A 26,822-nucleotide genomic window follows, 5' to 3' on the forward strand; every position below is an offset into this window, starting at 1 on the left:
AGGATATGTGACCCAGGCCAGCCACTTAGAAAGAAGGTGTGACTCGTGGTTTCATGTGGCGCTCTCTCTCTCTCTCTCTCTCTCTCTCTCTCTCTCTCTCTCTCTCTCTCTCTCTCTCTCTCTCTCTCTGCTCATAGTGTTTATCATAGGCAACTGAAAATATTTTGAGATGACATTCTAAATAGATAAGGAGGAGGAGGAGGAGGAGGAGGAGGAGGAGGAGGAGGAGGAGGAGGAGGAGGAGGAGGAGGAGGAGGAGGAGGAGGAGGAGGAAGAGGAGGAGAAAGAAGAAGAGGAGGAGATAGAGGATGAGGAAGAGGAAGAAAAGGAGTTAGAGAAAGACAAAAATTTTAGTAAATGACGATGAGAAGTAAAACGAAGACGAAGAGGAAGGAAAGAGAGAAAAAAAAGAGAATGAAAGATGGAAATAAAAGAGAAAGATGAAAAATATTATAAAGGTAAAAAAGAAATTAGAAACAGAGAGATGGAAAATTAAGGTAGAGAAAAAAAGACAACGAAAGGAAATAAAGGTAAAAGGAAGGAAAGGAGAGAGAGAGAGAGAGAGAGAGAGAGAGAGAGAGAGAGAGAGAGAGAGAAAGAAATAAATCAGGAAGGAAATAGCGAGAACATGATGAAGGAAGGAAGCGACGAAGGTGATAATGAGATGATAATGGATCTCTAATAGTGAGAATCGAGAGAAGGTGAGAGAGAGAGAGAGAGAGAGAGAGAGAGAGAGAGAGAGAGAGAGAGAGAGAGAGAGAGAGGAAGGGAGAGTGTGAAAGGGTATATTCACAACAATGTTTAAACTGCCAACCTCTCTCTCTCTCTCTCTCTCTCTCTCTCTCTGTGTGTGTGTGTGTGTGTGTGTGTGTGTGTGTGTGTGTGTGTGTGTGTGTGTGTGTGTGTGTGTGTGTGTGTGCTTGTGCGTGTGTGTGTCTGTGTGTGTGTCTGTCATTCATTGAAACAAGGTAAATTCTGAATGAGAGAGAGAGAGAGAGAGAGAGAGAGAGAGAGAGAGAGAGAGAGAGAGCAAAGAACCCACATACAAACATTAATAAACAAAGAAATTAAACAAAAATTACACTCGCGGAGGAAAATGGGAAGAAGAGAAAGAAGAAGAAGAGGAGGAGGAGGAGGAGGAGGAGGAGGAGGAAGAGGAGGAGAGATAATCAGGTCTATAATGAACTCGTGATGTTTGTGGACGATTTAGCAAAAAGGAGAGAGGGAGAGAGAGAGAGAGAGGCAGAGAAAGGAAGAGGGAGGGAAGGTGAGAAAGGTAGGAAAAACCGACAGTGAACGAGACAACGAGACACACACATTCAGAAACCACTTTTAAGGTGTTAGTTGAAGTTGTAGGAGATTCTAATGGTTTTAATGGTGTTTCTACAGTTCTAGTGGCAGATTAACTACATTTCTACAGTACCAGCACGAAAACCAATTCTGAAAACCCGCAATTCATCTCCATAGCCTTTGAAATTAGTGATGGTGAGAGCGAAGCGTTTCAGAACACGGCCAGACAGACACTAATGAGGGAGAGGGAGAGGGAGAGGAGAGGGAGAGGGGGAAGGAGAGGAAACATCAAAGAGGGAAGACGAGAGGTGATAATCCTGATGTCAACAAAGGTCAGGAGAGGTCACCAAACACGAGGGAGCACTGATACTGCCGCTGACCTGTCATTCTCTCTCTCTCTCTCTCTCTCTCTCTCTCTCTCTCTCTCTCTCTCTCTCTCTCTCTCTCTCTCTCTCTCTCTCTCCTTTCGTTTCATCTTTCACTTTATTCTTGGAGAGAGAGAGAGAGAGAGAGAGAGAGAGAGAGTCATCCTTTCTCTTCCTTGGTGAGAGAGACAGAGTCATCCTTTCTCTTCCTTTCTTTCTTTTCTCTCCCTTTCCATCATCATTCTCTCCCATTTCACCTTCCTCCTTAGAGAGAGAGAGAGAGAGAGAGAGAGAGAGAGAGAGAGAGAGAGAGAGGACAGCGGTGGAATTAATTTCTGGCCTATGACAAGTGCCCGGACGACCTCAGTGTTGCAGTGTGCGGAGGCCAGAAATCCAAAGTGCTAGTGAACCAGTGGATAAGTGAAATACGTGATAGTGACACGCGTGTGCAAAATACAAATTCGGCCTCATAAGTGACAGTGACACGCCTTCAGGTAAGAGACGTCGATCTCGCCTGCGACAGTGAGGCTTTCATAAGTGGTAGAGGCTCAGTCTTGCGAGTGACAGTGACACTTATAGATTACAAGTATAGTTCTAAGTTTATAATTAACATTGTAGTACTTTAAGTCAAGCAGCGGGGTGAGTTTTCAGATAGGGGAGACCCAAAATATCCCCTTTAACTCATAAATCCCCAATATATGTTGTATATCTAGTATTAATAAAAGAGAGAGAGAGAGAGAGAGAGAGAGAGAGAGAGATCGCCCTTTCTCATCCTTTCTTTCTTTTCTCCCCCTTATACATAATCTTTCTTTCTCATTTCACCTTCCTACCCAGAGAGAGAGAGAGAGAGAGAGAGAGACAGGTACCAGAGAGTGCCACATGGTGCCTAGAGAGGTGGCACTGATGGCAGCAACAAGACACGCCCCTTGGCACAACCCACAACCTAAGGACCAGTCACCGCCTCGCTCTGGCACACTGGACCAATAGGAGAGCGAGGAGTGACTTGAACGCCTTGTATTTATAGCCACTCGTCGATTAGAACCCCTTTCCTGCCTCGCTATTGGCCGACCAGCATTAGATAACACTGATTATTAAAGCCTCTAATTAATCTAAGCTAACACAAACACTAGTGACATTTTGACGTGAAACTGCATGAAATAACCTAAATTAACCTAAACTGAAGGGTAGAAGTCAGGTCATTCAGGGTCAGTGGTAAGAGGGGAAGGGTTAAGGGTGCTGGGCGGAGCTAAGGCGGGGCACAGGGCAGATCCTCAGGGCATCACGGTTTAGGGTATTGCTCAGTCAGTGTCTAGCAAGTGAAGCGTGACGGTGGTGGACACGCTCTTCCAAGCCTGTTTCTGTGTTGTGGTGCTGTGACGGGTCTGTTGACGCTGTGACGTGCTTCAGAGCTGTGACGCTGCTAAGGTGACGCTTCCCACGAGACAGGGACGGATCATTAGTGAGACGAGAACACTGATTTTTAAAGTTTCATAGATCTGTGAGTCACGTAAACGCACTCACGCACGAGAAGAGGAAAAAAACACTGCAATTAAGTATAAAATAATGCACTCACGCACACACGCACGCAAAGACGCACTGGAATAATTGAAAAATCACACACGCACAAGCAAAAACATCCCATACACCCCGACAGACTCACAAGCAAATGAAAAAATAAAAGGGTCAAGAAAAACAAAAACACGCCGGTTCTTCACACCCACACCATGTTCCTCCCACGGGTGCTACCCTGGGAGATAGCCCCGCCCACACTCCCTCCCCTGGGCGGCCTACTGACGATGCTGGAGGCTAAAGAAGGGATGAAACCGCCCTTCCTTCTCCCCGCCCCGCCTGCAGTACCCCGAACCGCCGCCTGCGTTGTCCTGCCCCGCCCCGCCAGCCCCACACTCACCCACGCCCGCAGCCCACGGCATGCCCACAACGCTAAGGCTTCTTCCTCGCCCCCAGTCGCCACCCCACCCCTCAAATTTGGCGTGGAAAGGTTGCTAGCAGCGGAACCAAGGAAAGGTAGAGAGAGAGAGAGAGAGAGAGAGAGAGAGAGAGAGAGAGAGAGAGAGAATGATAATTGTAAAAGGTTAATGAGTGGATGAAAAAAAATGTTATAAAGATATGAGAAGAAAAAAATCATAGGCCATCATTTTCATCTTTTTATTTCTTCTCTAACTGACTGTCTTCAGCCTCACCCTCATCGCTGCACTGTTGCATCTCTTACTTCTACCACTATTTTCACGCTAACTGCTCTTCTGACATTGCTAACTGCATGTCTCTCCTCCTCCCACGGCCTCACTACACAAGACTTCCTTCTGTCTCTCACCCTTACTCTGTCCACCACTCTAATGAAAAAGTTAACCAATATCATTCTTCTCTCTGGTAAACTCTGGAACTCCCTATCTGCTTCTGTATTTCCTTCTCGAACTCTTTCAGATGGTAGGTTTCAAGACACTTATCCTTTGCAATGATTCTCTTGATATCTCTGGGAGCGAAACCTTAGTGGACTCTTTATTAATGATTTATTGTTGTTCTGTTACCCAATGCTCCTCCTATTAAAGAAAAAAGAAAGAGCCTCTTATATTTTTCTATTTGGGGTCTCTTTGGGAGAAAACAAGGATTTTTTTTCCCTCTTCAAAATTTGTGTTGCTCTTTGCCAGTGTTTATAAAGAATAAAAAGTTGTCTTCCCAAACATCTTGCTATAAAATCAGGTTCTGCGAGTTTGTTTTCTGTAAATGCGACGCTGGGGAAAAAATACAGAATACAGGCAAACAAATAGAAAGAAATAGAAAGCCCAGCATGAAACCAATCCAAAGCAGACCTTGGAGGAAATAAACACGAAAGGAAAAAAAAAAAAAATACAATAAAACAAAGAAAAATATAAAACAAAACAAAAATAAGAATAATACCAAGAAACTTAAAAAAAAAACAAGGAAACGAACAAAATAAAAGTGAAACACGAAAAAAACAACTAAAAAAAAAAAAAAACGAGTCACCAGAAACAACACCTTCCACATTATCCAAGCTATTACAACAAGTCACCAAAACAACACCTTCCACATTATCCAAGCAACGACTCACTAAAATACGTATCTTCCACATTATCCAAGCAACGACTCACGAAAATACGTATCTTCCACATTATACAAGCAACGACTCACGAAAATACGCATCTTCCACATTATCCAAGCAATTCAAACACCAGCAGGCATCAAACATTCCCACCCACTGCGCCTTTGCTTTCTCCAGCGGCGCCTTTGTAAACACAGGCACGAGAACACGGAAACACTCGTAAATACATTAGCAAAACGAACCAAAATGAACCAAAACGAACCAAAATAACCAAAATAACCAAAACGAACCCCGTCACCACAGAGTTACCGGCGGGAGGGGGGCGGGCGGGGATGAGGCGTCTCGTCTATATTCAGAAGCGATTTGTTCTCTCACCACAATAATTTTTCAAGTCCCCGTAGACGACTAGCCTGGTTTTCAATTCAGTTCCTCCCTATGATCAACTAGAAATCTTCACTCGTAAATACATTAGGTCACTTTACCTTGTCTTGTCTAATGCGTGAGGTGAGGCGCTGATGATCCTCTATGAGCCTGGAATGGAAGTGGTAGCTAGTAGGTGGTGGTGGTGGTAGTAGTAGGAGTAGTTGTAGTAGTAGTAGTAGTAGAACACGTAATGGTAGTAGTAGTAATAGAAGTGTAGACGTAAGAGTAGAAGTAGTGGAAATAGTAATGGTGGTGGTGGTAGTAGTAGTAGTAGTAGTAGTAGTAGTAACAAGAAAACGTGAATAACTACTACTACTGCTGCTATCATTATTATCATCATTACTGTTAACATTATTATTATTATTATTATTATTATTATTATTATTATTATTATTATTACTACTACCATTATTATTATACAATTTCCGACTAATTCTAGAAAAAATATCAACATCAAAAGAGAAAGGAAAATGGAAATAAAAGATAAGGAAAAAGAAAGAAGAGAGAGAGAGAGAGAGAGAGAGAGAGAGAGAGAGAGAGAGAGAGAGAGAGAGAGAGAGAGAGAGAGAGAACCATAGTAGCAAAATCCGAACAATATCTACAAAACAAAGAAAAACACAAAACAGAAAAAGAAAAATCAAGAAAAAAAAAAAAGAAAACGAAAACCAGAGAGAGAGAGAGAGAGAGAGAGAGAGAGAGAGAGAGAGAGAGCGTAGGTGTAGAGCCAGGGCCACATAGGTAACACTTGCACACCTGGGCCAGAAAGGTAAAGTTTGGGTCGCACGCCACCTCAAACTCCATAACTCAGGCAAGAGGCGCCGAGCTGGTGGTGCGGGAGCCGGTGTGTCTGTGTTTATGTGGATGGTGTAGAGGTGTATGGGAAGTAGCTCTCTCTCTCTCTCTCTCTCTCTCTCTCTCTCTCTCTCTCTCTCTCTCTCTTTTCATTTAAGTTTGTGTATTGTTTTTCTTTGTTTTGCAGATTGTTCTCTCTCTCTCTCTCTCTCTCTCTCTCTCTCTCTCTCTCTCTCTCTCTCTCTCTCTCTCTCTCTCTCTCTCTCTCTCTCTCTCTCTCTCACATTTCACAAACTCCACATCATCACCACATCATCATTTCAATTCCTTTACTCTCCTTTTCCATCTCCTCCCTTTCCTCTCTCTCCTTCCTCTCTCTTTCCTCTCCCTCTCCTCTCTTTCCCTGTCCGACCGTCACTCACTCAGGTATCTCGGGGTAAACACACACCTGTCCACACACCTGACGGACTTCGCTAATCAGAGTAATGTTGTAGTTCACACCTTGTTTTTACTTTTTCAATGCGACTAAAAGAGTATTGCCATTTTTTTACGGGGAGCTGTCAATATTTTCTTTATCTCTTGTTTTTTGTACTTTTCTTCTTTTCTCAATAGTGTTTTTATCTCCCCAAGAGGCAAATTTCATACTAAGCGACTACTTGAATCATGAAAACCCCTTTGATTTTCTGGGGGGAGCGGTCAATATTTTTTTTAATCTCTTGTTTTCTTGTTTTTTTTTTCTCAATAGTGTTTTTATCCCCAAAAAAGACAAATTTCATACTAAGCGACTACTTGAATCATGAAAACACCTTTGATTTTCTGGGGGGAGCGGTCAATATTTTTTTAATCTCTTGTTTTCTTGTATTTTTTTTCTTTTCTCAATAGTGTTTTTATCCCCAAAAGACAAATTTCATACTAAGCGACTACTTGAATCATGAAAACACCTTTGAAATCCTAAAACAACCGCCACTAGACTCAGAATAAGACACTAACACAATTAAATTAAAACCACGAAATTCTCCACCAGATTCTCTTATTTCCACTTATCTGTCACTTAAATCCCTTCAGGAGTAACAATTTAAGGTGCTGCAATATTTGAATCAGGTATCGGAGTTTTTTTTAAGGATCCGACACTATTAATAAGCTTCTTGATCCTTTGAATTGGTTTACTTAGCTAGATTTTCTCATTTTTAGGGCCCGTCACCTTCAAATGGGCAGCTTTATTCTTTAAATTAGTTCGCCCTTAGCTTGATTTACGCACTTTAAGGATTTTTTTTTTCTTTGAATTTGTTGCCTCTTCCTAGATTTTTCATTTAAGAGAGTCAGACATCTTCAAATAGGTGTCTCTCTCTAAATAAGTTTCTCTTTGTCAGATCCTTTCCTCTTAAGGGTCTCGCACTTCTAATAACCCTCTTTTCCTTTAGATTTGCTGTCCTTGGCCAGATTCTCTCATATTAATGGACGGACAACGCAAATCACCCTTTTTACACTTTTAATGGTCTCTTTTTTCCTTCGTTTTGCTGTTCTTTGCCAGACTAAGTACAAATGAACCTAAGAAAAACCCCGCACATTTAATAAGTACCACTATCATACTAATTGCACAAAAATACCGCAAGTATCGTAATATAACAAGTACTGTGATGCAAACTATGTAAACGACCACAGATAGGTTAAGCTTATCCCAGAAACAATACGCAGCCCTCTACTTATGCAACTTGGCCCACGATTACCGACAATTAAACACATCTCCAGTAATCAGTGATGGACCGGGCTTGTAATCAGAACAAACCCGCCAGACACTCGGGGAAACAGTACTGTCCTTATGACCGTAGAGACTCGTGGTGATAAAGCAGTGTACATCAAGGCTACACCAACAACAGCTGCTTCTAATGGCCGGGTGGAGAGAGGGGGTCAAAATGTAACGAGTGTAGATGAAGGGGTTATCTGGCCAGCCATCAGACGCCTCCACAACAAGGCTCTAGCTCTCCTCCACGCCCTGATAGTTAGTTTATCGATGCAGAACTAAAGTGACATGGAGAAAGACACTTAAATATGGATGACAGATAACAGATTAAGGTGAACAATAGGAAATGCTATAAAATATCGTGTAAGAACCAAGATACGAAGTTGAAATAAAGTGACATACAGAGAAAGATACGATAGAATAATAGAAAATGAATGATAGATAACAGATAAGGTGAAAAATAGGAAATGCTGCAGAATATCGCGTAAAAACCAAGATATGATGTTAAAATACGAGAGGAAAAGGTAATGATAATAATACAGAACACGCTAAAAATCAATAATAAATAAAAAAATACATGAAAAACACAAAACACTACAAAATATCGTGTCAAAACCAAGATACGAAGAGAACATGAAACTACAAAAATAATGATGATAAAAAATACACACCAAATATTAATGAAACAAAATACATGAATAATACGAATAAAACTGCAAAAAATCGTGTCAAAACCAAGATACGAAGCATAGAACTGAAGAGATATGAAGAAAAAAACTACGATAACACAGAATACACCAAAAAATAAAATCATACACCCAAAAAACATGAAAATAAAAAAAACAGCAAAAAAATCATGTCAAAACCAAGACACGAAGCAGAGAATCGAAAATATATGAAAAAAAAAACTACAATAAGAACACACCAAAATAAATCCCATAAAAACATGAAAATATACAAAATAAATGCAAAAAATCATGTCAAAACCAAAATATGAACATAGAATCGAAAATGTATGAAAAAAAGTTACAGTAAAACAAAACACAACAAAATAAATCCCAGAAAAACATGAAAAAACACAAAGAAATGCAAAAAACTCGTATCAGAACAAAATAAGAACATAGAATCGAAAATATATGAAAAAAAGCTATAATGACAGAACTCACCACAAAAACATGAAAATATAAAAAAAACTGCAAAAAAATCATGTCAAAGCAAAATTACGAATATAGAATCGAAAATATATGAAAAAAAAGCTATAATGACAGAACTCACCACAAAAACATTAAAATATACAAAAAACTGGCTAATATCGTGTTCAATACAAGATATAGTTAAGATAGCGTTGTGGTGTATATATTAATCTCTTCTGGCTATCACTGGCTCGTCTGTGGCAGTGTTGTGTGAGGCGTGGGCGCTGCGAGGCAAATGACAGGGTGGTGGTGATTTATCCTTCTTTGTCTGAGTGTCTGTTTGTCTTTCTCGGGGTGCTGGGTTAAGTTCAGTTAGGTTGGGTTAGTTTTGCGGTTATGGTTTAATTTTCTTTTGTCTTGTTTTGTTTTTCCTCTCTCTCTCTCTCTCTCTCTCTCTCTCTCTCTCTCTCTCTCTCTCTCTCTCTCTGATTTGCGTTTTCTTTCTCATTCTCTTTCTTTTTCTATCTCCCAAGAACCACATGTAAAGAAAAAAGTGAGAAGAACGAAAAGAAAAGAATATTAAAAGAAAGAAAACAAAAAAGGAGGAGGAAGAGGAAGGAAGAGGAGGAAGAGAAGGAAGAGGAGGAAGAGAAGGAAGAGGAGGAGGATAAAAGAAAAAAATAAGATAGAAAAGACTGATTGTAAAAAAAGCCTTGTAATCTCTGTTCCCCCCTCTCTCTCTCTCTCTCTCTCTCTCTCTCTCTCTCTCTCTGGGTTGTTTACTAATTGGCACCTCAACAGACACTCGCCAGGCAAACCAGTGTGCCACGCGAGGTAACCAATACAGTGCCAACCCACAGACACTTCTACACACTCAGACACTCACAGACTCTCCCACACACTCACAGACACTCCCACACACTCACAGACACTCCCAGGCACTCACAGACACTTCCACACACTCACAGACACTCCCTCATACTCACAAACACTCACAGACACTCACAGACACTCCCACACACTCACAGACACTCCCAGGCACTCACAGACACTCCCAGGCACTCACAGACACTCCCAGGCACTCATAGACACTCCCACACACTCACAGACTCTCCCACACACTCCCTCCGGTGCATCTTTCAGTCCTCATCTTCTTCCTATTCTTTCTTCTTCTTTTCCTGATCTTAATTTTTATCTTTCTTTCCTTCCAGTTTAACTTTTTTTCTGTCTTTTTTGTGTATCTAGTTTCTCTCTCTCTCTCTCTCTCTCTCTGGTAAGAAGATAGATAAAGACACAAACGATGGAGAGAGAGAGAGAGAGAGAGAGAGAGAGAGAGAGAGAGAGAGAGAGCGGCCGCCGTTGAGGGAAAAGTTTACGAAGAGGGAAGGAGGAGAAGGGAAAAAAAGACGCTAATGGAGGCACAACATAATGAAACGTTCGACTAAACAGGACGTGACTAAGACTTGCAAACTTCACCTCTCTCTTTTTTTCAGGCCAAATATTCTGATTACTTAAGAATTGCACCCGTATTAAAAAACGCCTCCACCTTTCACTACACAATTTTCCAAGGCCAGAGAGACAACTAGCTAGGTTTTCAAGACAGTTTCTCCCCTTAATAAACTAGAAATCTTGCCAATCTATCACCAGAACCATTAAAAATACTCTTAGCCACTTCAGTTCCACGCTGCGCTTCTATATATTCATTCTAGTTACTATTTGGTGATTTTATACACCTGCAGAAACATGTGGGAATTAAAATAGTAAACTTCTCACCACTATAGACCCTTTCTAATGCAAAAAAATCGTCTAATCATACCCAAAACTCAAGGTAAAACCGCGTCTCAGTGTTGATAGGGTTAAAAACACGAGTATCTTTAACTAGCGCCTTTGGGCAGTAGTGATGGTGAGAGAGCGACGTGTTTCAGAATACAGGTTCAAATCACTTCATAATCTTTGGCGTTAGTGAAGACAAGTAGAGGAGAGGAAAAGAAGAAAAGAGAGGAATAAAGGAGTAGATTCTGAATATTTGTCGTTAGTGAAAAGAGGTGAAAGAGAGAGAGAAGGAAGAAGCGTAAGGGAAGAAAAGAAAAGAATGGTGGAGAGTAAGAGAAAACGAAGAAAGAGAAAAAGAGAATTGAAGAATAAAAGATAGAGGAAGTGAATAGAGGGAGAGAGGGAAAGGATGGAGGGAAGGATAAGAGAACGATAGAAAAAGAGAACGGTAGGAAAGTTGAGAAAAGGAGGGAAGAAAAGAAAAGTGAAAGAAAGAGATAACGAAGGAAGAAAGGAAAGATAGAGAAAAAAAAAGAAAAGAGGAAGGAAAGAAAAAAGAGAAATGAAGGATAAGTAAAACGAGACAAGAGAAGAAAACAAAAGAAAGGAAAAAAGAGCGAGAGGGTGGAGGAAAGAGAAAAAAGAGAATAAAAGAGATATGAAGAAGAATGAAACGGAATAGAGCAAGGAAAAGGAAATAGGAGGAAATGGAGAGAAAGAAAATGAGAGAAAGAAAGGAATGAATAACAAGAGAGAGAGAGAGAGAGAGAGAGAGAGAGCAGCCATCCTCCCCCTTGTCTGGTCTCGCTGGAAGCCTAAAATGTCTTGTTTGTTTGACTTCTACGAGATTGAAAAGCGCGAGCCTCGTTTGTTTTCGGGGCTTCCTGACACCCTGCTCCTGTCAGCGACTTGACCTCCACCCCCCCCTCCCCTCCCCTGACGTGACATGACCTCTGACCTTTCCCCTCTTTCCCCTTTCCCTCTTTTTCCCTCTTTTCTTCCACTTTGCTTCTTTTTTCCTTTCTTAGTTCATCTTTTTCCTCGTTTCTTCAGATATTTTGTTTCTCTCTCTCTCTCTCTCTCTCTCTCTCTCTCTCTCTCTCTCTCTCTCTCTCTCTCTCTCTCTCAACCCGTTAGCCTACCTCTTTCTCTCCATTTTTTTTCTTCGATTCGTCATTTTTCATTTTTCTCTCTCTCTCTCTCTCTCTCTCTCTCTCTCTCTCTCTCTCTCTCTCTCTCTCTCTCTCTCTCTCTCTCTCTCGACAAAGCTCCGGAACCGCCATTGTTGTTCATTAACGAGCTTCGAAGCCTCAAACATTAACAATTTAGACCTAGGTAAATATTCGTGTAGGCTCTTTAAGGTAGGCCTATAAAGAAAGAGAGAGAGAGAGAGAGAGAGAGAGAGAGAGAGAGAGAGAGAGAAATTCTCTCTCTCTCTCTCTCTCTCTCTCTCTCTCTCTCTCTCTCTCTCTCTCTCTCTCTCTCTCTCTCTCTTATCTCACTTCTGTCATCGAATGTATATAATGATAATGATGATGATAATGATGGAGTAGGGAACAGTGTTGTTGTTAGTGGTGGTGGTGGTGGTGGTGGTGGTGGTGGTGATGGTGGTGGTGAGGGGAGAGGGGGAGAGGAGCCAAACACCACCCATCATCACCTTTCTCTTGGTTCTGGTCTAACTCATGAGGGGAGGGTGATGAGTGAAGAAGGAAGGGAGGCTGGGAGAGAGGGAGAGGGATAGGGAAGGAGAGGGAGAGGAAGGAAAGAGGTAAGGGATGGAGGGAAGACGTGGGAGCAAAGGAGAGAGAGAGAGAGAGAGAGAGAGAGAGAGAGAGAGAGAGAGAGAGAGAGAGAGAGAGAGAGAGAGAGAGAGAGAGAGAGAGAGAGAGAGAGAGAGAGAGAGAGAGAGAGAGAGAGAGAGAGAGAGAGAGAGAGAGAGAGAGAGAGAGAGAGAGAGAGAGAGAGAGTTACAGAATTTTCAAGACAAGAGCGATTGAATTTTGAAAAGAACATTATAAAAACAGATGAAAAAAAACGATATATACAAAACAGCGAGAGAGAGAGAGAGAGAGAGAGAGAGAGAGAGAGAGAGAGAGAGAGAGAGAGAGAGAGAGAGAGAGAGAGAGAGTGGCTGGTTTGGCTTGACTTGTGGGAGAGGTAGTTAGTGTCGTGTGTTTTTTGTGCGCCTGTGGGGAAGTGCTTTGTGTTCTGTGCCAGTGTTCAGTGTCTGTGTTCACGAGTGTGTTAGTGTCGCACGTGTCGTTTAGAGCCAACACTCGTTGTCGCCCCCACACCTGGCTCCACAATTCCCCAGGGAATCACTTATCCTCTCCCTCAATGTCTAGCCCCGCCCATCGCCCCATAGCCAGGAGAGACTTGCCTGGCTACCAGCCACAGAATTGGTGTTGCGTTTGTGGCAAAGCAACACTTAAGACTCAACACGTGAGCTGTGACGAGGAAACCTGCCGTAACCTTTGTCACAACAGCTGCCTTGGGGATACGCCAGTCTTCAAGTGTAGCTACACGGAGCAGCTACGACTCCAAGCAAACATCCCGGACCCCGTCACCTACATCATCGAGGAGACTGATACACCCCCAACGCCACTACCGGACGACAGTGGGGAGAGTCAGTGGGAGGGCTTGAGAGAGGAGAGCTAGTTTCACTAGTTGAGAAGCTCACTGAGGAAGCCTCTCAACAAAACTGTGTGATTAAGTCCCTCCAGGACGACCGAGACTTGATCATACAACACAGAGACGTGTTTGCTGCGGCTCTCAGAGTAGCAGACAGGCTGATAGCGTCAAAACAGCGCCAGACGCAAGTAGCCACACGCTCTCAGGCAGTCAGCGCCCACGCAGAGTCAATTGACGAACACTGGGAGGTGGTTTGTCAGGACTCTGAGAGGTGGAGGACGTGGTGGAGCTCGGATAAACCGCAACAGCTCCGCCACTCAGCTGTTTTCTCAACTTCCACCTTCCCTTCGCCTGCCCGGGAAACAACGACCGCTCCGCCTACCTCCACTGCTTCCATCGCCACACAGAGCGACTGTGACACCTCCCCAGCGTCTACTGTCACTCCTTCTGCCACACAGAGTGACTGCTCGGTACTCACTACCACGTCTACCGCCACACAGAGCAGCAGGGACTCTTCCTCCATAAATACAGCGAACGGAGTAGATCGCGGTGCCTCTGTTCGCCCACGAACCTCTCCTCAGACCACATCAGGAGATTGGAGAAAAAAGAAAACTAAGAGGGAAGTGCAGCAGGACGCGAGGAAGGTGTCCAGCGAAGGACTGAGGACTCACCAGGCCACCAAGCAGACACAAAAGCGAGCCAAGGCAAAAGTGTGTGAGTACTGCTCACGGAAAGGACACACTTCTGCTACTTGCCACGCCAGAACTGACGATTTACGTCAGGAGCGTCTCATACAGCGGCTCCTTACGGTGGAAAGACACACAGCCACACCCTTCCCACCTGCAGCGCCTCAGCCCGCCCACCACCTCACTTCATTTCAGTCCTTACCACAACCTCGCCCACTCCTTCCTCAGCCTGGTATCTGGAATCAGAGCCAGGGGCGGCAGTGGACCACTCCTCTTCACCAGTACCAGCAGTCGGCCGCGGACCCTAACCACCACCTCGGACTAGCAGGCCTCGCTCACTACCATCCCTCACCATGGTACAGCCAGCTTGCCCCGCCGCCAACTAAAGGTCGTCTCTAGCAACGTCCGTGGTCTCCGGACTAACCTTGCAGACTTATACCACAACTGTGTGCAACGACACAATGCAGACGTTGTTGTGGTGACAGAGACATGGCTGAACAGTGAGGTGGAGCCCACGTATGGCAGGATGCAGGGCTTCACCCACTGGGTGAGGAGGGACCGACAGGAGCGAACAGGAGGTGGAGTGGCTGTCTGCTTCAAGGAAGGAATGCAGGCCCAGCTACTCGACATAGACACGCCTCCACTGATGGAGATGATGTACTTCCGAGTAACGCTGGCAGACCGCTCAGCCCTCTTACTGTGTGCCCTGTATCGCCCCCCGCGACAAGGGCCTGACTCACTCCTGTACCTGACTGAGACTTTAGACAACCTGATGATGGCACACAGCTGCAGCCACGTGCTGATTGTGGGGGATCTCAATCACCACCTGGAAAGAGACGCCTACGAGAATCTCCTGAGGTGCAGGGTCTGACAGATCATGTCACCTTCCCCACACATGAACGAGGAGGGACATTAGACCCTGTCATCTCAGACTACCAGGAGGACAAGCTTCAGTGTCATCAGCTGGGGCTCGTGGGCAGCTCTGATCATCACGCTGTACTGACACAGCTGGAAGTGGGCGTGGCTCGGGACGAGGCCACCACCCGCACCATCTGGCTGTGGAACAAAGCAGACTGGGCTTCCTGCGCCGCGACCTGACCCACACCCCATGGGCCACTCTGCTACAGGGAGGAGCAGAGAGTGAAGCACTTGCACTCACCTCTCACCTTCTCGCCCTCCAGAGACGCCACGTCCCACACAGGGAATACACCACCAGACCGACGGATCAGCCATGGTTTGGCTACCGTTGCCGTGTTGCTGCTGAGGCAAAGTATGCTGCCTGGCTCCGCTACAAGAGGAACCCGACTCGGCGCAACAAGGACTTGCATAGGGCTGCATGCAGGAGGATGGTGGTAACCAGCAAGTGGGCCTTAAAAAAGTGGGAGGAAAGCCTGCGCCGGAAACTGTGTGGCACTGGCGTAGGAAACAAAACTTGGTGGTCCCTTGTTAAGGACAAACAGGAACTGGCCACCAAGAATCCATCCCTCCCTCAGCAAGCAGGACGGTACTGTCGCCACCAGCAGTAAGGAGAGGGCACAGTTGCTGGCTTCCTTGTTTGCTGGAAAAATGAAGGTGGGGAATCCACAGCAGCCACCGCCTCAGCTGGTCCAGCAATGTGAGAAGACTGTCACCATGGTGGAGGTGACGCATCAGCAGGTGAAGCGATTATTGCGGGGCTGGACACACAGAAAGCTACCGGCCCTGATGACATCAGCCCGCACCTGCTGAAGCGATGCTCCCAGGAACTGGCTGCCCTCTCACCCAAGTCTTCACAACTTGTGTACGGGAAAACGTCTGGCCTTCAGTGTGGAAGGAGGCTCGAGTAGTTCCTGCACACAAAAAGCTCCAGGACGGACCCAAAAAACTACAGACCCATATCCCTGTTGTCAGTGGTGGGTAAAGTGTTTGAGAGGGTCGTGGCAGAGGTGGTGTGTAGCCATCTCAAGGACAATGCCCTCCTCTCAGACCAACAGTTTGGGTTCAGACCTGGAAGGTCAACCTCCGACCTAATGATGCTTCTCACCAGGCAGTGGCAGGACGCCCTCGACGACGGCAAGGACACTATAGTGGTTGCTTTGGACATAGCTGGAGCTTTTGATAAAGTATGGCACAACGGATTACTGGAAAAGCTTCGTGCTAAAGGCATCCAGGGTGGCTTGCTACGACTCCTGGGAAATTACCTGCAGGACAGAAGCCTCAAGGTGGTTGTCAACGGGCAAACATCTGAGTCCCTGCCTGTGGAGGCATCAGTGCCACAGGGTTCAATTCTTGGCCCACTCCTGTGGAATATCTACGTGGATGATCTTCTCCAGCTACTGCCAGGAGTCAAGGCCTATGCTGATGACTGCACCCTCTCCTATACCTATCCACGCCAGGACAGTGGGCGGGCTGCTGAGGCCATCAATCAGCAGCTACGAGTGATAGAGGAGTGGGGTGCTCGCTGGCAAGTGACATTCGCGCCGGAGAAGACACAGGCAATGGTTGTCTCTCGGTCCCCAGCCGCCATGGCAGCAATGGCAGGAAAGTTGTCTTTGGCGCTGCTGCTCTCCCACTCCAAGATGACGTCAAGATACTTGGAGTGGAGGTGGATCGAGGGCTGAGGTTTGACAGCCATGTCAAATCCATTGCCAAGAAAGCCTCTCACAGGATCTCCGCTCTCAGAAGGATCGCCAGTTTCCTCGACAGGAAGGGGAGACTGCTGCTGTACAAGGCACAGGTGCGGCCCCACCTTGAGTACGCAGCTCTCTCCTGGATGTCCTGTGCCGCCACACACAGAAGGAGACTGGACAGCATCCAACGCCGCGCCATACGGCTAGTAGATGCTGCAATACCACCTCACCCAGAGCCTGAGCGTCCCCTTGATTCACTGGAACACCGCAGAGATGTGGCGGCAATCGTAGTGTTCCATAAGGCACAGGTGCAAAGAGTGCCACATCTGGCAGGGCTGCGTCATCCTCTGAGAGTCACCGCACGGAGCACGAGAACGGTGCTCAATGGTGGTGACGCCGTAGAGGTGCCGCGATCCCACGGGTGTCAGCATCAACGCACCTTCGCAGGACGCGTCTCCAGGATGTGGAACTTGTTCACGGCCGCGGTGCCTCACGTCCAGGAGATGAACACACACAGTGTCAAACTGATGGCACATAAGTGGAGACAGACACTGCCAACTCCTCTGACACTCTTTGTGACGTGACACTCAGTGTAGTGCAGTGCGTGAATAGTGCTAGTGAAGTGAAAAGAACAGTGCTCCATTTACATGCTGACCATCTTGTATATTTTCTATTTTAAGTCTTGTAAATATTGTAGAGAAATAGATTGTAGTACCCTTAGAATAGGTAGCACACGACAGTGCGCCTTTGGGTACATGTTCTTCTGTATAAATTATGTTTAAATAAAAAAAAAAAAAAAAAAAAAGAGAGAGAGAGAGAGAGAGAGATTCTGTTGTACACTTTAATAATTAAGCAATAAGCGAGAGGCAAATTTCTCTCACCACTAATCAATTAATCTGAGTCTTGTGATGAAGAGAGAGCGTAGTACGGGAGCTGGCGGGGACTGACGAGAGAGAGAGAGAGAGAGAGAGAGAGAGAGAGAGAGAGAGAGAGAGAGAGAGAGGGAGGGATGGGGGGAGGTATGGATATTAGCTAAGACAATATTTCCTTCTCTTCTTATTAGTGTTGATGATAGAGAGAGAGAGAGAGAGAGAGAGAGAGAGAGAGAGAGAGAGAGAGAGAGAGAGAGAGAGAGAGCAAGACTATTTTCCTTATCATTATTAGTATCATTATTATTATTACCATTCTTCGTTGAGAGAGAGAGAGAGAGAGAGAGAGCAAGACTATTTTCTTTATCATTATTAGTATCATTATTATTATTATTATTACCATTCCTCGTTGACAGAGAGAGAGAGAGAGAGAGAGAGAGAGAGAGAGAGAGAGAGAGAGAGAGAGAGAGAGAATTAAACTAAAACATAACCAAAACTCCTTATCATTATTACTAACTTTTACTATTATCATTATCAATATTACTGTTACTATTATTATTACTATTTTTATCATCATTATCATCCTTATCCTTTCTCCCACAGACACACAGCCATCACCACCACACCACCACCACCACCACCACCACCTCCTTCAGCCACCCCCATCGCCCTCCAGCCGCCTGCAACCCTCACCCACCACCCCCACCTCCCCTCCCCCCTGCACCAGCGCCTCCCTTCCCTGCCTCGCCTCCTGTGTGTGTGACGCCCCTGGGGGAAAGTGCCCTACAGAACAAGCATACTATTACGCACCTCTATACGCCGCCCACCCCGCCCACTTACTGCCTTACCCCGCCCGTGAGTATAAAGATTGTAGTAGTAGTAGTAGTAGTAGTGGTGGTGGTAGTAGTAGTAGTAGTAGTTGTTGTTGTTGTTGTTTAGTAGTAGTGGTTGTAGTTGTAGTGGTTGTAGTAGTTGTAGTAGTAGTAGTAGTGGTTTTAGTAGTGGTAGTAGTAGTAGTAGTAGTAGTAGTAGTAGTAGTAGTAGTAGTAGTTGTTGTTGTTGTTGTTGTTGTTGTTGTTTTGTTGTTGTTCTTGTTCTTGCTGTTGTTGTTTTCGTTGTTGTTGTTGTTGTTGTTGTAGTAGTAGTAGTAGTAGTAGTAGTAGTAGTAGTAGTAGTAGTAGTTGCAGTTGTTGTTGTTAAGATGAACCAAGTAGAAATCTATAACGTGATATTTTTATTCTTCAATCTACTCATTAAGTTATTTATTGTTTACCTAATTACTTAAACAAATATACTTGCTCGATACAACTTTAGATTACGTTAGGTTAGGTTACATTTATATTATCTATTATCTATCTATTTATCTATTTATTTATCTTTATCTATCTTCGCATTCATTACCACTTAGTCATCCAGTCTATATTTAATCATCTTATTCTCACCTCCTCCTCCTCCTCCTCCTCCTCCTCCTCCTCCTCCTCCTCCTCCTCCTTCACCAGCTGGGTCCGGCCACCACCCGCGCCATAAAATTTGGGGGGTCCTCAGAAGGGCGCCCTCCTGCTATTTACGAGGAAGAGGAGGAGGAAGAGGAGGAGGAGATAAAATGTTGAACTATTGTACTTAGCATGAATGTGTGAAGCGCTCTCTCTCTCTCTCTCTCTCTCTCTCTCTCTCTCTCTCTCTCTCTCTCTCTCATGAATAAATAAAGTAGAGAGGAAAAAGGAAGAGAGATAATGAAGTGTTAGGAAGATAAGAAGATTAGCAAAGACGAGAGAGAGAGAGAGAGAGAGAGAGAGAGAAAGGAAGCTCTTCTCGTAATGTTTAATGTTGTTTTCTTCGCGTCAAACACTCGCCTGCTGGGGAAGGTCCTCGTTAGACAAATAAGCTACAGAAACCATTACCAGTAGAGTGTGGGCGCCTTTCCTCCCTCAGTTCTTCCTCCTCCTCCTCTTCTCCTCCTCCTCCTCTTCCTCCTCCTCTTCCTTCTCCTCTCACTGCTACTGTTTCATCTTTTCCTTCATTCCCTCGGTTTTTTTTTCGTTTCTTTCTTCTCCTTCTTCCCTTTATTACTCCTGTTTCCTCCTCTTCTTCTTCCTCTTCCTCCTCCTCCTCCTCCTCCTTCTCTCCTTGCTACTGTTTCATATCTTCCTTCTTTTAGTCTTTTTTTCTGTTTCTCTATGGTTCTCTTCGTTTTTTTTTTCTTCTTTCTTCTCCTCTTCTTCTTCCCTTTACTACTGTTCCTCCTCCTCTTCCTCCTCCTCCTCCTCTTCATTTTCTTACTTCTATTGTTTCATTCATTCCTTCTTTCACTCCGGTTTCTTTTCTGTTCCTCTATGGTTCTCCTTCGCTTTTTTTTTCTTCTTCTTCTTCTTCTTCTTTCCTTTACTACTGCTCTTCCTCCTCCTACTCTTCCTCCTTCTCTTCCTTTTACTGATAATATTTCATCTCTTCCTTCTTTCACTCCTTTTTTTTCTCTTCCTCTCTGGTTCTCTTACTTTTCCTTTCCTCTCTTCTTCCTCCTCCTCCTCCTCCTCTTTCTTTTACTCATTTCATTTATGTTCCTTTATTTTTCTTCGCCTTTTCTTTCTTTCTTCTCTTCTTCCCTCTTACTGTCTTTGTTTCATGTCTCTCTTCACTATTGCTATCTTTCTTTCTCTCCTTCTTTGTTATTTTCCGTTTCTCTTTCTACCTCTCTTCCTTCTCCTATTTCCCTTCTTCTTTATGCTACTGTTTTATCTTCTGTTTGTTTTTTCTTGTTTCCTTCTTCATCGTCTTGTTCTTTTGTCTTCCTGCTGTTTATCTTTCCTCCTCCTCCTCTTCCTCCTCCTCCTCTTCCCCTTTCCTGTTTCTCTTCTGCTTCCTCTTTCATTGTCTCTTTCTCTCGTTTCATCATTTTTTCCACCCAAGTCCCAGAGAGAGAGAGAGAGAGAGAGAGAGAGAGGGGTGACCAGATGGGTGATGACTAAGGTTGCCTCTTAACGCCTTCCTTTCTCTCTAAGTAGTTCAAACGTCAACAGTTTGGAAGGAAATAAATCGAGTCTCATGCAACAAAGAAAACAAACGTCAATGTTGAATGGGATGGGTACGCTCTCTCTCTCTCTCTCTCTCTCTCTCTCTCTCTCTCTCTCTCTCTCTCTCTCTCTCTCTCTCTCTCTCTATCTATCTATCTATCTATCTATCTATGAGTGTGTGGTCAATATGTAACGTTACGGAAGACTGACACACAGAGAGAGAGAGAGAGAGAGAGAGAGAGAGAGAGAGAGAGAGAGAGAGAGAGAGAGAGAGAGCACAGATCACTCCGCACGTGTCTCCCCTTCGCTACAATCTTCACTATGTTACCACCATGTATACATCTCCCACCAACATCACTGTGGACAAGTTAACACGAAGCAGGAGGAAGAAGAAGGAGGAAGAGGGGAAAACGAAGAGGAGGAAGAAGAAAGAACACCCACTAACTCTCTCATCCACCTCTCTTCCATCTCTTCCCCTCTATGCCCCCCGTCCCTCCCTTGAGCAACGCGGGGCCACAGGGGTGAGTGTCGTGTCCCTGGTGGGGTGGGAGGAGTGAGGCTGGCAGCGTGTTTACTGTGACGGGCTGGTGGGTCTGCACACGGAGCACTGTGATTGGGGAAGAACAAACAGTTTACGCGCTTCTGTCGGCATTTTGACTCATTCTCGTTTGTTTATAAGCTCATCCCCGCTGGCTTTCGTTAATTTGGACTTTTCTCTGCCTTTCGTTCACGCGTGAGGCAAAGCGGGAAGGCAGGACGGACTAAAAGGAGAGGAGCGCGTGAAGGGAAGTGGCTACGCGGGTTGAAACAATGTTTGGCGCGGCTCTCCAGGCCAGGGCGGCATTCATTCACTTTTATTAGGCTATAGCGTTTCATCATTCAACGTGATTATAGGCACATGATCCGAGGCAGCAAACACGCGGCGCCAACACCACCAGGGGCAGAATTATCGCCAAAACTGTTGACAGGCGCTCCCCAGCTGCCACCTCCGTGCCTGCTGGTGGGGCTGTCGGCTGGTGGCTCCCTTCCTCTCTCCTGCCTGCAACTACATACTTTCAAGAGGCTCTAGCTGAAGTGACACAGATTTCTTAGTGTGTTTGTATACTCCTAGTGATAGAGTGACTAGATTTCTACATTATCAACAGGAGGAAACGCGAGAGAATCCGGCTAATCGTCTCTGTGGCCTTTGAAAATAGTGGTGGTGAGAGAGCGAAGCGTTTCTGAATGCTGGTCTATCTTTCACACCCTCTCTGTCTCTCTTTACACCTCCCTCTCTTCCCTCCACGCATACACACACACCTCCTCACCTACTTACTTGCCTTTTTGGGGCGACGAGTGCATTAGGAACCCACACAGAGGATTCTAAATATTACAAAAATCTGGTAAGAGTTGAGTGGTGCGAGGGAACAGTGCACGGGTAAGATTGTCTCCTGCTGAACTCAGCACTAAAGCTCTAGATAGAGTAAACACTGGATTTGAAGGAATGTTTATAATGTGTAAGTCAGATTAATTCTTGGTGTATTTCAGGATGTTTATAATGTGTTAAGTCAAATTAATTTTTGGTGTATTTCAATGTCCTTTTTTTCTACAATTTTGTTCAAGGACGGTAAACTTGATTTTTGTGACCGCTGTCTATATTTTCTTTCTTTTTCCATAATTCCACGTAAGCTTGATATATTTCCATGACTTCCGCCATTCATAAGTTTGCTTCTGTTATTTACTTCATTCCGAACTTAGTTAATCTTATTGTCTCCTTGCATCGGAATTAAGGAACAGATTGAGAGACTAACATTCATTCTACTTTACCTATCATTTCCTTTACTTTCTTACTCCAACACGCAATAATTTTAATCATTCTTATAAGACACCGAAAGTTTTGAGAATACAACCAATCAGACTCACTTCACGTCTCACTAACTCACTGCCCTTCTTTCCAGTGTACGGAGGCGGAGGAGGCGGGCACCGGGGGGAGGTGGTGGGCGCGGGGGCGGCAGCGGGCTCTCACGGGCGGCGCAAGAGGACCTGGACGAGGGCGGTGTTCAGTAACCTGCAGCGTAAGGGCCTCGAGAAGCGGTTCCAGATGCAGAAGTACATCACCAAGCCGGACAGACGACAGCTGGCGGCCACGCTGGGACTCACCGACGCGCAGGTGGGTGGTGGGTGCCATTGCGCGAGTGTGTATGGGGAGGTGAGGGGACGCAATGAAGAGGCGCAAACACTTACTCATACCTCCGCTTTTTACACGTAGATAGAGATGATGGAAACACGAATAAAACCCTTACTTTATGACTCATATATTTTAGTGTTAGCGAAAAGAATACGGTGTGTGGCAATATTTGAGAGGGTGAAAGAATGTCCGAACAGCCCAACGTCCCACACTAGTGTATAAAATCTACGGGGACAACACATATACTTTTGCAATCTCTTAAAAGATAATTATTTGAGTTTTGTAAAAGAGGTGGAGTTTGATTTTTTGTCGGTTCATAGTTGTAAAGATAACATCAAGATCTTTATTCATCTTAGGCACCTCACTGTTTCGCTTTCACAATCATTATCACAATGTTCCTACCACTTAGATTTAACTTCTTCGGTACTGGGACGCATTTTTACCGTGAGTTTTGGGTAAAGTTAGACGATTTTATTTACATTAGGAAGTGTCTACGGAGGTCAGAACATTAATGGCTAGAATCTTCCCTATTTTAATACCCAAATAAATTTCTGAAGCTGCATAAAATCACCAAATAGTAACCAGAATGAGTATAAAGCATAGTAGTACTGAAAAGGTTAAGACTTATCTGAAACTGGTCGCCTTTTCAAAATTTCACATCAGGTTTGAGTTAGGAATAATGTTTCGCTGCTGGAAATGTGCAAGGAAATCAACACAAGCAAACACTCTGCCGCAACACAATCTGTATCACCGCAGCGTTATATACAGTGAGCGTGTAGCGTGGTGGAGCAGCGACATTAAGAAGGATGCAACAATAAGCGTTCGAGACAGTGTTCGGATACTGTTCGGATTCTTGAGTGTTTCTTAACCAGTACGGGAAAGGCTAACGCCCCCTTAAGGAAGCTATCTGATCTTACTCGCGTGTAAATAAACTTGCTATCTAATCTTTTGCCCTCTTTGTATTCTGACACTGTTCTTTCATCACTACGTTAAAATGGCCTTCTTTCATCAGCGTTTTGAATCGGTATTCTTATCAGTGTTATAAACGCTGCAGAGATTATTAGTTAGGTTCTCGTGATGTTTATTTCAATTAGTGGTGTGAAGTTACGTTCAACCATTACTGAAATCATGAAAGCACTCTTGAGAACACCAGTAATTTTCACCAGTTTATTCATGCTAATGATGTGCAGTTCGCGTCAAACTATCACTAAAATCTTAAAACTTCTATTAGAGCCTGTCAAAGGTGTAGATTATTCATTAAACTAGGCTAGAATTCACTGAAACAAAAAAAAAAAAAAAAAAAACAATAACTAATGCGACGAGACGAAGACACAAACATAATTGAGAATACGAGAGGTGTTTGTCGCTTTGCTTATATTTCAACCAGCACAATCATCGCATTCATTGAAGTCCCTCCAGAACCACAAGAACTTCAATTAGTGCTTACAACTAGTCGAAACAGAAACACAGCATGACTAAGAATTCAAAAGCATCCTTGAGAACACCAATTACTTCCACTCAAGCTGTCAAAAGAGATCACAACAAAGACACGTTAAATCTCTTCAGTACAATCACACGCTTTCATATTCATTCTGCTTACTATTTGTTGATTTTAAACAGCTTCGGGAACTTATGTGGGAATTAAATTAGTGAAGACTCTGGACATTAATCTTTTAACATCCATAAACCCTTCCTAATGTCAATAAAATCGTCTAATCATGCCTAAAACTCAAGATAAAAATGCGTCCCAGTACTGAAGGGGTTAAAATGCAAATACTTATCACTTACTCCTGTTGGGCTTGTTGTTATTATTACTATTATTGTATTAGATTTTCCTCCTATTTCTCCTTTCTGCCTGGTCTGTGCATGCTGAGGTCAGGCGGATATGGATGTTATTTATGGTTAATATCTGTAGTTCCTTCTGCTTACTATTTTGGCAGTTTTATACAGCTTCAAAACCATATGCTGGGATTAAAATAGTAAAGACTCTGGCCACTACTCTTTTAACCTCCATAGATCCTTAAAAATCTAAGCAAAATCGTCTAATTGTACCCAAAAATCAAGGTAAAAATGCATCTCGGTATTAAAACGGTCAACATTCATATCTGGAGGAGAGAAGCATATACGGACAGGAAAGACTGTACGTATCTTCTCCCGCCGAGTACAAGACAACCCAACACTTGCCTCCCTAGTCCCTACCGTGTCCCTGTCAGTGTCTCGAGCCATCAAACATTAACGACACTAACAATTGCTCCAACAACAAACCTGAACAGCTACGCGTGCCGAACTATTGCACATACTAAAAATACACGGACCATCTGCTGTTTGTATATCCCTAAGTCTCTTTAACCTAGCCTAACAAACTATTTCCCCATTAAAATCACTATGCATTGAGAACTAAGGTTGAAACACTTTGCTCTCGAAATTATTAAAAGTCACAGATTTGTCAGGTTTTTACGAGTCTCTTTGTTATCAATGTAAAATTTTGTTGATCTCTCCCTAGAACCATAAGAATTAATTTCAAAATAAGCGTGACGTTGACTAGAGCCTTCTGAAACTAAGGGGAATTCGGCAGAGAGAGAGAGAGAGAGAGAGAGAGAGAGAGTACACATCCTAACACTTTCTTCCTTAACAACCTTTAATAATCAATAAAAATAGGAAAAATTTGTCAACATCTACCTTAATTCCTTAAATCGTGTTCCGCTGCTCACCCCGGTCACTTCTTCAGTCACCAGTCCAAGTGCACGTGGGTAGGAAGAGGACTCGAGGAGATGCAAAGATTATGTGAACTTACTCCCATTGGCTCTCTGGATCATGTGACGGGATGCTAAGAGCTGGTTGATGGCTGTAAGGTTCTAGGGTTCATTGTGTCTCGAATGACTCGCTTGTGAATCCTGAAGATGGAATAACGATTTGGTTGAATAAAGAGCGAAGATGTTGATTTGGAAATGGAGATAACTGAAATGCGGCCTGAATCTCTCTCTCTCTCTCTCAATAGCGGAAATGGAGTGCAGTTAACGCATGATTAAAACGATTATAGATGAATAGAGAAAATTTAAGTTTGCGAACCCAATGAGAACCTAATCAAAGTAATCTGAACCCATCTTTATGAGTACCGGGCAAGACGTTTCAAAATAATCCCTGAGAAGAAAAAAATAGTAGTAATGAAAAAGTAGATAGATAGATAAGAGATCAATATCGGTGGATTTCCTAAGGTACTTTCTAATGATAACTTTTTGTTTGCAGGTCAAAGTTTGGTTTCAGAACAGAAGGATGAAATGGCGTCACTCAGAACTCAAGAAGCGAGAGCAACAGCAGCAGCAGTTACAGCAAACTCAACAGCAGCAGCAACAGCAACAGCAGACACAACAGAAGGAAGCAGTACAAGAAGACCAGCAGACGGACAGCCAGATGGAGGATGAGGAAGATGAGGAAGAGGAGGAGGAGGAAGAGGGAGGAATGGAGTGCTCAGAGGGACAAGAAAGAAATGGAGTTTTATTACCAAGAGATGAGCGGGAGATCAATCCAAGTGAAGATTTAGTGACAAAGAAGACTTAAGGAATGAATTACCATTAACTTTCCCTTGAATGCAAAGAAATAAAGGGAAAAATATATTGCATTGTAGTTTTATTAGAGATAAACAGACTTGAAAAAATAAATTGCACTAAAATTAACCTTGAATCAAATGAAAATGGTGAAATCTTTTATCACAATTCTTATCTAGCTAGAGTTCTACATTAAGTGTTTTCTGACTTGGAATTATACAAATCAAACTCAAATCAAACCGTTTCCTTGTTATAGGTGTCAAAATTTCAGACATTCATTTTTAAACACTAAACAAATATTCAGGCAATTTCAAGTATAACTATTTTCTTTCCTAATTTAACAAAACTCAAGTACAACACAATCCTGTTTTCTTTGGGAATTTTCAATCACTTTTTTTAATAACTTCAATTTAGTATGAGTGTGAATGTGGATGTTCTTTATACACAAATATGACACACCTGCCGTAAGTTATATTCTTCTGTATGTACTGTATATAATGTTAGATGACAACACACTGTACTGATGATTATACAACTTTCCTAGTTCAAAAGGCTTTATATTCCCTTGAAAAGAAGTGTTTAATATTTCCTCTCCTCTGGGAAAAGGCACCTCAAACGGTCTTTTCTTACCCTTTACCTGTGCTCCTCTTACATATAACAAATAAAAAAAATAAAATAAAAAATAGAAGGATATGAATCAAGACATAA

The 26,822-nt window shown here is 43.7% G+C and overlaps 1 protein-coding gene across 1 annotated transcript; it reads left to right on the top strand.

Annotated features, from left to right (window-relative positions):
* The first annotated feature begins 2,967 nt into the window (after positions 1–2,967).
* On the top strand, positions 2,968–26,665 carry LOC123507337 (homeobox protein BarH-like 1b). The gene is made up of 4 exons (XM_045260102.1): positions 2,968–3,680; positions 17,995–18,246; positions 22,340–22,551; positions 25,816–26,665. Exons 1-4 carry the CDS (start codon positions 3,380–3,382, stop codon positions 26,125–26,127), a joined length of 1,077 nt encoding a protein of 358 aa, XP_045116037.1. The 5' UTR covers positions 2,968–3,379; the 3' UTR covers positions 26,128–26,665.
* Positions 26,666–26,822: the final 157 nt, after the last annotated feature.

This window comes from Portunus trituberculatus, chromosome 22, assembly GCF_017591435.1.
Source record: "Portunus trituberculatus isolate SZX2019 chromosome 22, ASM1759143v1, whole genome shotgun sequence".
Lineage (NCBI taxonomy): Eukaryota > Metazoa > Arthropoda > Malacostraca > Decapoda > Portunidae > Portunus > Portunus trituberculatus.

What these genes read in the sequence shown, in the direction of transcription:
- LOC123507337 (XM_045260102.1), top strand. Translation starts at nt 3,380, where the DNA reads ATGTTCCTCCCACGGGTGCTACCCTGGGAGATAGCCCCGCCCACACTC. An exon ending in AGCAGCGGAACCAAGGAAAG is followed by an intron (nt 3,681 to 17,994) that starts GTAGAGAGAGAG and finishes TTTCTCCCACAG; the next exon opens with ACACACAGCCATCACCACCA. An exon ending in TGGGACTCACCGACGCGCAG is followed by an intron (nt 22,552 to 25,815) that starts GTGGGTGGTGGG and finishes TTTTGTTTGCAG; the next exon opens with GTCAAAGTTTGGTTTCAGAA.